This window comes from Silurus aristotelis, assembly GCF_946808225.1.
Source record: "Silurus aristotelis genome assembly, chromosome: 13".
Taxonomy (NCBI): domain Eukaryota; kingdom Metazoa; phylum Chordata; class Actinopteri; order Siluriformes; family Siluridae; genus Silurus; species Silurus aristotelis.
This window is the reverse complement of record NC_139586.1, coordinates 20,392,449-20,404,879: the sequence shown is the minus strand read 5'-3', so window position 1 is coordinate 20,404,879 and position 12,431 is coordinate 20,392,449. Positions and strand designations below refer to the sequence as shown.

General features: G+C 37.6%; 1 protein-coding gene across 1 annotated transcript in view; it reads right to left on the bottom strand.

Annotated features, from left to right (window-relative positions):
* adamts17 (ADAM metallopeptidase with thrombospondin type 1 motif, 17) overlaps positions 1-12,431 on the bottom strand; it is a 142,809-nt gene that overhangs the window by 13,533 nt on the left and 116,845 nt on the right. The window contains exons 19-21 of the mRNA XM_083559569.1: positions 7,722-7,857; positions 3,588-3,792; positions 1,223-1,375 (exon numbers count right to left, since the gene is read on the bottom strand). Of these exons, the coding sequence (XP_083415695.1) occupies positions 1,223-1,375; positions 3,588-3,792; positions 7,722-7,857 (494 nt within the window). The remainder of the gene's footprint in view (positions 1-1,222; positions 1,376-3,587; positions 3,793-7,721; positions 7,858-12,431) is intronic.

Genomic DNA, 12,431 nt, shown 5'->3' with positions numbered 1-12,431 from the left:
CCCCCATCCACATCTAAAATTATCATTAGTTAAAATGTACAAATCTACTAAAAAATACAGTAAACATGTTGGATTATCAACTGATTGTATTAGCGACTGCATTTACGCGACTCATGCCATAAGTCTTGGAACGAATTAACGATGTGAGGCGAGGTGTTTCTGTATTACCTTAGCAATTAACCCGTGTTAAAAGCAGAGTTATTCCAGATCAAATCAGTGTAGCTGAACGCAAGCACAGCTAGTGTACATAAAGTCCCTCTACATGCCCATCTGTGCGTGGTCTCCTTATGCAAATTTAGCAAATCTAATCTGGAAACTGGCCCCATCTTTCCGAGCTTGTCTGTGAAGAGCTCAGGCTGCCTGGGATCAATTTTTTTGTTACCACTGAAATCACTATATCCTATAACCAAAAACAATCAGGCTTTATCTTATTGATGTGCTCAGCGTTTAGATTAGCACTCCACCTCTTAAAGGCTGTATGATAATGGTCAACACATAATACATAAATAAGGGGAAATTTATTGGACCTGCTGCTATACCATAATTTGTGAGGATCATGAATACAGTATCATTTAATAATGATACTTTTGTCATATATATATCTTCACTTGAAGAAAAAATATTTAGGCTTATAACGAAACTCATTCTCTTCTGAGTGACAGAGTAAATTGGGATTTTGATCCTTGCTTTACAAAGCATTACTGAAAAAAGAAAACATGACTTAAAATCTTGATAGGGTTTTAGGTGGTGGTGAAGATTTAAGCTTCTAGTCCACACATTGTAGCTACTTTATCTTTGTCAAAACACTTAAAATCACCAAACAATAATTGGTTATTATAATGTGATATACAAGTTATATATGTACCTAAAATTTGGATGATATTTGTACCAAAAAATATGTACCCATATATATATATATATATTTGTGTGTGTGTGTGTGTGTGTGTGTGTGTGTGTGTGTGTGTGTGTGTGTGTGTGTGCTATGTAATGTAATGAAATGTGAGATGTGAAATGTACTCACTTTTGTAAGATACTGTAGTATTCAGTTGATACATTATACCCAGAAAATCCAGTATTAATGCTTTCAAATATGTAGCAGTAGTTTGGGGAAATGGTCAAGGTGTGATGGTAAACCACAAGCATTTGGCCATATTGTGTGTATATGTGTGTGTGTGTGTGTGTGTGTGTGTGTGTGTGTGTGTGTGTGTGTGTGTGTGTGTACCTTGGACCAGTCTCCAGTTTTCCACTCAAAGCATTTAGAGTAATCTTCGCATTGCTCCTGGTGGGTTGGACGGGAAGCAGGGTCACAGAGTCCCTGAGGATTTCTGCATGTCACTGTTCTTTTCCTGACGCCCTGCCCACAATTAGATGAGCACTGGAAGGATGATGAAAAAAGAGAGAAAAAAACTGGTGGATATAGAGGGAAAACAAGTTCGAACAAGGAAAAAAAAACAGACTTGTTAAAGGCACCCCCTGTGAAGTCCTATTAACTAGTTTCTCCAATGAAAGAAGCTTTTCTTAATGAAGTGAAGAAAACACAACATCCTGGACACAGATTAAAAATGGAGGGAGGGGAAGAGAGTGTGTGAGAGAGAGATAGAAATAAAGATAGAGAGAGAGAGAGAGAGAGAGAGAGAGAGAGAGAGAGAGAGAGAGAGAGAGAGAGAGAGAGAGAGAGAGAGAGAGAGAGAAAGCAAAAACTACCACAGTGCCCTCCACAGGCCAAGCTAAAGAGTCACAGTTACATATATTATATATAAGCCTTAAGATTCCTTTATAGAAATTCCATTAGAATTGCTACACTAACTACACTATACACTCACTGTCCACTTTAATAGAAACACTTGTACTCCTGAAGTAATCAGTGCAATACATGACACTATGCAAATACAGGCCAAGAGCCACGATATAGTGAATAATTATAGCAAACATCAGAATGGGTAAGATGTGTTAATTGTTCATGGTAAATAAATATAATAACCACTCTATACATGTGTGTTGAGCATAAAAGCATCTCAGAATGCATAAAGCACCCAAACCTGGGGCAGAATCTGAAATTTCAGTCCTGTCAGCTAAGAATGAAAATCTGAGGCTATAGAGGACCAAAACTGGGCAGATGAAAAATCGGATAAGAAGCATAGAAGGTATAGAAGAAGGTATAACATTACTGACTCTAACCCCCAATCCACAATCTAAAAATCCTTGCCACACTGCTATGACCGCACCACAAAGCCAATAGGTTGACTAGTATTCCTGTCCCTTTCTTCTTTTCGAATCTGTCTGATTCATTCTCAACCCTACGCCTGGATGGTCTTTTTAATTGGAGACCACTCTGTGTAGCTGAGAATGGTTTCACATGAACAGTCTAAAGATTCATAAAGTTTCTGAGCATCTTCGGACTGTAATTAATATAAACAATCTGCTACAATGGCTTAGGACCACCATTTGCATGAACAGTTCTGTATTTCTGCACCCATCACTGGACAGCACACTGCAACAATGATAGAAGTGGAATGAACCCAGATGAGGATGGGTTCCCTTTTGAGTCTGGTTTCTCTTAAGGTTTCATCTTAGGGAGTTTTTCCTTGCCATTGTCACCACTGGTTTGCAATAAACTTGTATCTGATAAACAAATAGCCACTACACTAATAAACTTTATATCCTCTTTATCTCCGTAAAGCTGCTGTGGTACATTGCCTATTGTTAAAAGTGTTAAAAGTTTTAGCCTGTCATTTTTGTTTTCTTTTTGAGATTATTACTTTCCACAATGTTTGAGATGATCCCAATAAACTCTATACCAGAATACACAAAAGAGGGTTCAGATTATACAATCAATCAATCAATCAATCAATCAATCAATCAATCAATCAATCAATCAATCTTTATTTATATAGCACCTAACATCTACCAGGTAGAACCCAAGTGCTGAACAAAGTGCAAGAGGCCATGTGCAAAATAGTAATAAAATTTGACTAAACATAAAAGTAGTAAAATATACAATATCATTCAAAAAAAGAAGTAAACTGTAAGAACTTCAAACAGAAAAGAAAAAAAACAAGCATTAAAATACAACAATTAAAATAAAGGTTAAGAAGTAGACGACTAAACACACCCTCTACTACACAACAAAGGCTTTGGTGATATATATTATACAGTACAGAGCCTCTAATGATAGACCTGCAATTAAAAGAAATGATGTCTTTTGGTTTGATTTCATCAATTAGAACACTGATTTATTGGGTGTGCAGTAATGAAGCACAGATACTGTACATGAAAGCTGTAATTCATCTTCTATTTCTTTCCATGTCACATCTCTTTTTGCCCTGCCATGATGTATCTGTGACAGGACTCGCTGCCATTACAATTTCGACAGTCAACTTTTCTTTTGAATTCCTTATTTACTTTATAATTTTCCTCTTTGCCATTGTTCTACAAGGGGGCTTATGGGTGAGTGATTCAGCAGTGCTCACCATGTGCTAAAAAATATTTGCCAAGACTTTTTCCTCGCAGTTTATTCTCTCACATACAGTATACATGGATTTGCATGTCTAATGCACTAGCTTTTAATGAACTCAGTATTTTCAAACCTGGCTCCACTCTGAGGCATCCCACGTGGTCAGGCAGTGGCGTCCCTCGCAGTGTTGAATGCTTTCCGGCTTCACACCTAGGCAGTAGAGTTCTCGTGTGGTGAGAAATGAGCCGTTCTGGAGCTGATAAACACAGCCGACCTCACGCTGTTGGGCACCTTTTCCACACGTCACCGAACACTCGCCCCAGTCACCTGCCACCCATCTTAGAAAAAGAGAGAAGTAGAAAGAGAGTAAGAGAAATATATGGAGAGACAGTGATAAAAGTACAGTTCTTTCACATAGGAAAAGGGCCCCTAATTTTAGAATCTAGAGCAATTTTCATATGCTTACCCCAGTATTGGAAGTGGATTCTGATCCAGAGAAAAGCCCAAATACAAATGCTGTAAATTGTGAGACGCTCCTTTTGGCTCCTGTATGTTACAGTCATCAAACTAAGGCTTAAATCCAAGCATGCAAAGGCATAGTTAATAGTAGTGGGACCTTGACATTTAGAAACGACTTCCAGGTTTTCACAAATCTCCAGAAAAAGCCTTGTAGGCAATTTTTTGAGCATTTTTTTAGGCATCATGTTCCTTTCAGATTTCTCCAGCCCATAATCAATTCAGCTTTTTTCCCCCTTTAGATTTGCATAAATGCTGTTTTACAGTTTACATAAAAAGCTCTGAGAAAAATAATGAAGGGAAAAAAAACGGCACCAAAGAAACAATGGATATAATTTGTCTGATGGCTTTTAATGTTTCCTTACATTAAAAAAATATTTCTATATTACTCTAGATCTTAAGGGGAAAAAAAACATTCTAAAATGATTTCTTTACGCACAAAAAGATTTCATACAACAAGCCCTTGTGTCTTATTATCACTAACCCTGAGAAGCCTATAAACCCACTGGTCAAGATATTAGAACCACCTGTACATGCAATTATTTAAAAAGCCAAACATGACGATCTAGAGCTTATCCCGCCATTATTTTAATGCTGAAATAATAATAAAAACGACACAAATATAGCTCAAGAGCTTTATGCTAATTTTTTACATCAAAATTATAAAAAGGCATCTTTGTGTGGGGTTTAAGCATTTCAGAAGCGCCTGATCTCCTGGATTTTCATGCACAACTCTGCTTGTAGTTGATCTAAGTTGCTTTTTATTTCAACTTTAAAAAGATAAAAAGGCATTGTAAGTTTTGTCTACCCGGTTTCCCATTGTTGCCCCAATATCAACTCTGTCTGCCTTGACCTTGAGTATGGACACGTCTGCATTAACTCTGTGCCATGACCCATATCATTAGTATATTATCTGATCTTGTATAATCCCTATTTCATGCATAAAACCAACTTCTTTTGACTTCTGAAAATAAAAAGGCACACCGAACGATGCAGTTGCATTCGTATAGAAAATATGCCATAAAGTTGCATAATAACAACAATTATTAATAATAATAACAATACTAGCGCTAATAAACCCAGTGAATAAAGATGACAGCATCCTCCCAGTGTGATATGGCCACTGCAACTTTATTGTTACAGGCCTGGTCGTGTATTTTTTAATTTAATAAACAGTAAATCACAAAATGTTCCTCAGAGAATAAAAACAATAGTGTCAGCGCTTAGACTTTCATAATAACCTCAGCACTGATGACCCAACAGTGGGACCAGAGAAACAGCTGGAATCTGCAGGGAGCTTTTCTATCTTCAAACACCTGATGTTGTAATAAACCTAAAGCCAATTTAATGCCTATAAAAAGACTGCACTACTTTTTTCCTGTTCTTATTGTTTCTGGATTTTTATTTAGTCAGGTATTTCTGGCAGCTCATTTCCTTCTCTTATATAAAGCTTTTTTTGTACACTGCTTGCAACCGATACTTTAAATGCTTGACAAAAGGAAACACTGTAAAAAGAGCACAAAAGGAAGGTAAAGTGGCACAAAAATACAAATTAACGAGACGAATGTATCATGATGTCTGAAATGGCAGTTTTCACAGGTGGCTCTTTTTTTTACGTCTTCCTATTCATGTTACTGTACCTCAGTCCTGTTAGAATGGTTAAATGGCATTTGGCTAGACACTTGGCATACGTAATTCAGCAGGGGAACACATGGCTAGACAGCTACATTGATTTTGGCTTTTCTGTAGAACTGTAGAGGTCTTTGAAGTTTCTGGTAGCTAATATTTTCCTGCTCTTAATTGCTATTATTTTAGGGCCTGAATTTAGCATTACACGGGTTTTAAATGTTCAAGGAATAAATGGTATTTTCTCGAACTATTCACAGTTTCACAATGGCTTAATAACTAGTATGCTAGCTAACTACCACTGTAATCAGCAGGTTAACTAACAATCTACCATAATAAGGTAATGAAATAAATTAACTACATTGTTGTTACTATCATGTTGTTACTGAGTTGCTACTTTTAACTTGTTAGTGCTAAATAGTTGACTTCATAAGAAGCTGTCACTACCATTTAATGACATTTTTGCTGGCGCTTGTGTATAGAGGGAATGGCCTCTAAGAATGCAACATGAAAATCCCTCAAAAAAGTGTTAAAACAGAGGGTGTGTTAAACATTGTAATAGAACACAGCTGTCAAAAACACCCCAGGGACAAATTACTACAACATAGTCTCAAACAACTGGATTTCAGGTCCAGGCTAAAGGCTTTTCAATCCTAGCTGCTCTATGTACAAACAGGTTCAGTAAGCTGCAATCCACCACTCAGAGACATGTACATTTAAACTTTCCCTGTGGTGCTAAGCACTTTAATTTAGCACTTCTAAATACCTTTTTTTCTGCAAAACTAAACACATCAACGATGAAGCATTCTGGGATTTTATAGAAATTATTTTTACAAGCTGAATAAATGAGCTTATATCGATGACAGACAAAGACTTACTTGAAAAGAATTTACACCAAGAGTCGTGATTTCATTTCATTTTGTTAATGGCTAGAAAAATGTAACAAAGGTAATGTGATTCCTTTTAAAAATATGGCAGCAGCATCTGTTGTGAGTCATTAGATTAAAAGTTAATCAATAATAACTGTAAAAAAAAAAAAAGAAAAAAAAAAGAAAAAACAAGTACAAATCTGTTTTTTGTAGACACACACTGGTCCAATAAAAGACACATGTAATGAGCCCATTGAGCTTTGGGAGCATATTTCAGCAAGCGCAGATGATTCAATAATGTCCTCAGCCTGAATTCAGCTTCAAATGGACCTTAGTATTATTGTTTCTAAGCAATAATGGGAATGCATCTCGTTATCTATTCTTTTCCATAGGTACTCTCAATGAAGAGCTTATGAGAACAGAGCTGCTATGTGTTATGCTTGGACTGGGTTTCATTTGAGTTCTGTTCACAAAGCTCTGGAATGTTATTTGCCTGAGCCATATTGTCTCATGAGTGTCTCTCTCTGAATCACCATAGACTTGGCGAGACAAGTTCCACCATTCATATACATCCCAACAGTTGGACATAATTCACATCCACAGCTGTATGTAATTTCCAATAAAAATAGCTAACTACGGCTAATTATCACCACCTTCGTTTCTGTGTTTTAGCAGTACATCATCCTGATATCATTAGAGCTTAATTTACATGAGGGACATGAGATTCACATAGTAGAGTCCAAAAGTCTACTAGAAGAACTGCTTTTATCATTTTTAAAAACAATGCAAAATGTACTCAGATAACACAGATACAATAATGAAGAAAATAAAGCTGGTGTAACCTCTTTTCCTGTCAGTCTTAATCAAAGTGATGTGGCCTGTTTGTCCACTGTTCCTTACCAAAGCTCTTCAGTATTATTCAAGGTGTTATGGACTTCCTGCCTGTAAACCCAAGAAAGAAGTTCGGTCTTTCTGCTGGTCAATGCCATACATGGGGGCATGAAGGAGTTGTGGTGTTGCCTCTATGCCTATCAGCCCCAATCAAGGTGACATGGTTTACCTTGCCTGCCAGTCTCAACTAAGGAATCATTGTCAAATCAAGTAAAGGTGTTACGGTGTGGCCTCTCTGTTTGCAAGTCCCTGTCAAGGAGGCATGGCCTCTCTGCCTATCAGTTGTAATAAATAAGTCATGGTGTATATCTGCCAGTAACTACAAAAAAGGTATGAGATGCATAAGACTAAAGCAATAAACTCACCTATATTGGCAAAGATGAGTGTTGCAGCGACGGACTTGAGAAGCAGGGCGGTTCTCTGGATGACAGAAGCTCTCATTTACCAGTGTCATGGTCTTATTAACCATCCTTATGCAGGAAACCACCGTCTTTCTTTCTCCTGGGAAAACAACATATAAAACAGCAACCTGTTAAACTCAACTTTGCCCACAAGGTTTACTCTCAAAGTAAAACAACACACAAAGCTTGGAGGAACAGATCATAAAGGACATGATTAAAGACAAATTGTCTTCCTGTAGTGTCTTTGACCTTTAAAGGTCAGACCAGGATTTGCTGAATCTGTACTATATTAGCAGTGTAAACACGCAAAGCAGTAGCAAACTATTTGGAGCACTTTTCTCTACCAACATCTGATGTTGCAATAAACCAGAAAAAATGACTGTATCCTTGTTTGTTAAAGGATAAGTTGTTAGAGGTTTGTGATACATTTTGGCATGTTGGCTTGAAATGCTTGATAAAACGGACTGAACATATCCAATTGCAGTTTATATGGCATTTTAAAACACTAAGAGACAATGAGAAATAAGCTTTCTATACAAGCAACTCTCAACCACCATCAACCAATTATAAGCAACCATATTGATCATGGCAGATGTCTGTTTGTATTTACTCCCAGTTATAGTTTTTACAGTGCTCCTCGCACAGTACTGTATAATCGAAGTATACATTAGATTTACTGGTCGCGCTATCTTGGATTTTGTGTCTTGTCTTGTGTTGTCTGTCTGCACTGTTTGTCTGTAGTGTTTTTCGTCTGCACTGTTTGCACTTTACGTAGCTTGTGTTGTGTTGTAGCTCTATGTTGTTGTTTAGTGTAGCACCAGGGTTCCGGAGGAACATTGTCTCGTTTTACTGTGTACTGTGTACCACTGTGTATAGTAGAAATGCCAATAAAAGCCACTTGACTTGAGATACAGATTAATTTTCTCATTATAAGGCACGAGTAAGTGCGTGGCTGCACTAATTTACAGCTTCTTCTTCATTTATTAAGGACATGATATAAACCACATTCGATAGACAAGACGACATAGATCAAGGTGACAGAATGAGCGATTTAAATGTTCAATGAAAGTGGCATACTCAACATGAAACTGACTCTTGGGGATAAGTAAGTGAGTAATGCAAGGTACATGAGTCCTAAAATCTGTAATGGCTGGCTAAGAGTTTTCACAGGTGGCTCTTCTTACTTCACACTCTGTCAAAGCCCGTTCATGCTCATGTCAAACATTTAAGTTACTTCACCTCAATCCTGTGAGAATTATTAAATGGCATTTGGCTAGACACTCAATATGCATAATTCAACATGGGAACACATGGCTAGTTTGGCAAACTTAACTTAACGACTTAAAAAGCTTAGCAGACACACTGGTCTAATGAATGCTGTCATTTTGTGATTTCAGTGGGTTTGTTTTATTTTATTTTTATTTTTTTTAAGTGTTCAAGATTCAAGCCTTTTCATAATTACTATACTTTTAATGATGGAAAAAAAGATTGACTCATTGTCACGTCTACACTAAACCTGTCCCCAGAGATCCACCAAATTTTGCAAATTGCTATGTTTTTTTAATATAAACTTTAGCCACACTCCCCCTCCATAAGCTTTAGAACAGCGAAGGCACTAGTGTTTGGGATTAAAAGATGAATGAGATGATCTATAATTATATATTATTTTGTTTTTTTCCGGATATTAACATCTAGGTGTGTTAAATATCTTAGAGCATCTGTCTGACAGGTGTCACCTCTTGCCCATGTGTGCATTGTTAGCTTGATTGTTTGAACAACTAATAGTTCTAAACATGTGCTCTTGGATTTTTTGCTCATAAAACTTGTTGAAAAGGATGAATAAACACTATAATGGTGCTCTCAGAGCAATTGACTTTGACAGCAGAAACATAAGGGCCACACATTAAGATGCAAAACACCTATCAGCAGTAAGAAACACAGATTAAACTGTAATTCACAAGACAAAATACGGATATAGGCCAGAAAATCCTGAAACCAAGGTTAAAAGATTAATTTACTGTTTTATGTGTTTCCTGCATAAGGATGGTAAATAAAACCCGGGCGCTTGTCAATGGGAGCTTCTGTCACCTGAAAAACAGCTTTGCTCCTTAGGACCATCACTTCAACACTGATCCTTGCCAATACATGTAAGTGTAGTGTATGATACTCACAGCAAGTATTGGAAAGGCCAAAGTGTGAAGTAAGAAAGGATCTGCCCAAGTTCTAAAACATACAAGCTCACTAGTAAAGCATGGTGGAGGTGGTGCCATGGCTTTGGCTTGAACTGCTGCTTTTAAAAGAAGTTAAAGCAGAATACAGTGCATCCGGAAAGTATTCACAGCGCTTCACTTTTTCAATATTTTGTTGTTACAGCCTTATTCCAAAATGGATTAAATTACTTATTTTCCTCACAATTCTACAAATAATACCCCATAATGACAATGTGAAAGAAGTGTGTGCTTGAAATCTTTGTGAATGTATTAAAAATAAAAAAATCAATAAATCACATGTACATAAGTATTCACAACCTTTGCCATGACACTCCAATTTGAGCTGAGGTGCACCCTGTTTTCCACTGATCATCCTTGAGATGTTTCTACTTGACTGGAGTTTACCTGTGGTCCATTCAGTTCAATGGACATGATTTGGAAACACACCTGTTTATATGGGTTCCCAGATTTAACAGTGTATGCCAGAGCACAAACCAAGCCATGAAGTCCAAGGAATTGTCTGTAGACCTACAAGAGGCACAGATATTGGAAAGGATACAGAAAAATGTATGCAGCATTGAAGGTACCAATGAGAACAGTGGCCTCCATTACCCTTAAATGGAAGAAGTTCGGAACCACAGGGACTCGTACTAAAGCGGGCTGTCAGGCCAAACTGAGCGATCGGAAAAAAGAGTCTTAGTCAGGAAGGTGACCAAGAACAATGGTCACTCTGAAAGAGCTCCAGCATTTCTCTGTGAAGAGAGGATAACTTTTCAGAGAACAGCCATCTCTTGCGCACACCACCAAACAGGCCTGTATGATAGAGTGGCCAGACGGAAGCCACTACTTAGTAAAAGGCACATGACAGCCCACCTGACATTTTGCCAAAAGGCACCTGAATTATTACATTTAAAAGCTGAGCGTCAAGTGTAATGTCTGAAGGAAACCAGGCACTGCTCATCACCTGGCCAATACCATCCCTACAGTGGTGGCAGCATCCTACTGTGGATATGTTTTTCAGCGGCAGGAACTGGTAGACTATTCAGGATTGAGGGAAACAGCTGGAGCCATACTTTCCGGATGCATACAGAAGTATGAAATAAAATAAAAATATTATGTTTGAATTAAAATTTAGCTCAAGGTAGAAAGAAGGGAAAAATAGAAGAAGTACAAAAAAAGTTCAGTTCGAGGTAGGAAGGTGTAGAGCAAGGAAGGAACTGCTTAAAGAATTTCAAAATAATTCAGAGAATTATAGAGCAGAAGAGAAGAAGCAAAATATATAAATCCACATATATATATATATATATATATATATATATATATAAATCTACATATATATATATATATATATATATATATATATATATATATATATATATATATATATATATATATATATATATATATAGTTAGGAAAATAAGTATTTGCACACCCTGCTGTTTTGCAAGTTCTCCCACTTAGAAATCATGGAGGGGTCTGAAATTGTCATCGTAGGTGCATATCCACTGTGAGAGACATAAAAAAAATCCAGAAATCACAATATATGATTTTTAAACTATTTATTTGTATGATACAGCTGCAAATAAGTATTTGAACACCTGTCTATCAGCTAGAATTCTGACTTCCATGACCTGTTAGTCTGCCTTTAAAATGTCCACCTCCACTACATTTATTATCCTAAATTAGATGCACCTGTTTGAGGTCGTTAGCTGCATAAAGACACCTGTCCACCCCATACAATCAGTAAGAATCCAACTACTAACATGGCCAAGACCAAAGAGCTGTCCAAAGACACTAGAGACAAAATTGTACACCTGCACATGTCCAGGCACGTCTTAAGTTTGCCAATGACCATTTGGATGATCCAGAGGAGTCATGGGAGAAAGTCATGTGGTCAGATGAGACCAAAATAGAACTTTTGGGATCATAATTCCACTAAACGTGTTTGGAGGAAGAAGAATGATGAGTACCATCCCAAGAACACCATCCCTACTGTGAAGCATGGGGGTGGTAGCATCATGCTTTGGGGGTGTTTTTCTGCACATGGGACAGGGCGACTGCACTGTATTAAGGAGAGGATGACCGGGGCCATCTATTGCGAGATTTTGGGGAACAACCTCCTTCCCTCAGTTAGAGCATTGAAGATGGGTCGAGGCTGGGTCTTCCAACATGACAATGAACCGAAGCACACAGCCAGATAACCAAGGAGTGGCTCTGTAAGAAGCATATCAAGGTTCTGGCATGGCCTAGCCAGTCTCCAGACCTAAACCAATAGAGAATCTTTGGAGCAGGCTCAAACTCCGTGTTTCTCAGCGACAGGCCAGAAACCTGACTGATCTAGAGAAGATCTGTGTGGAGGAGTGGCAAAATCCCTCCTGCAGTGTGTGTAATTGCAAACCTCTGTAATTGCAAACAAAGGCTACTGTACCAAATATTAACATTGACTTTCTCAGGTGTTCAAAT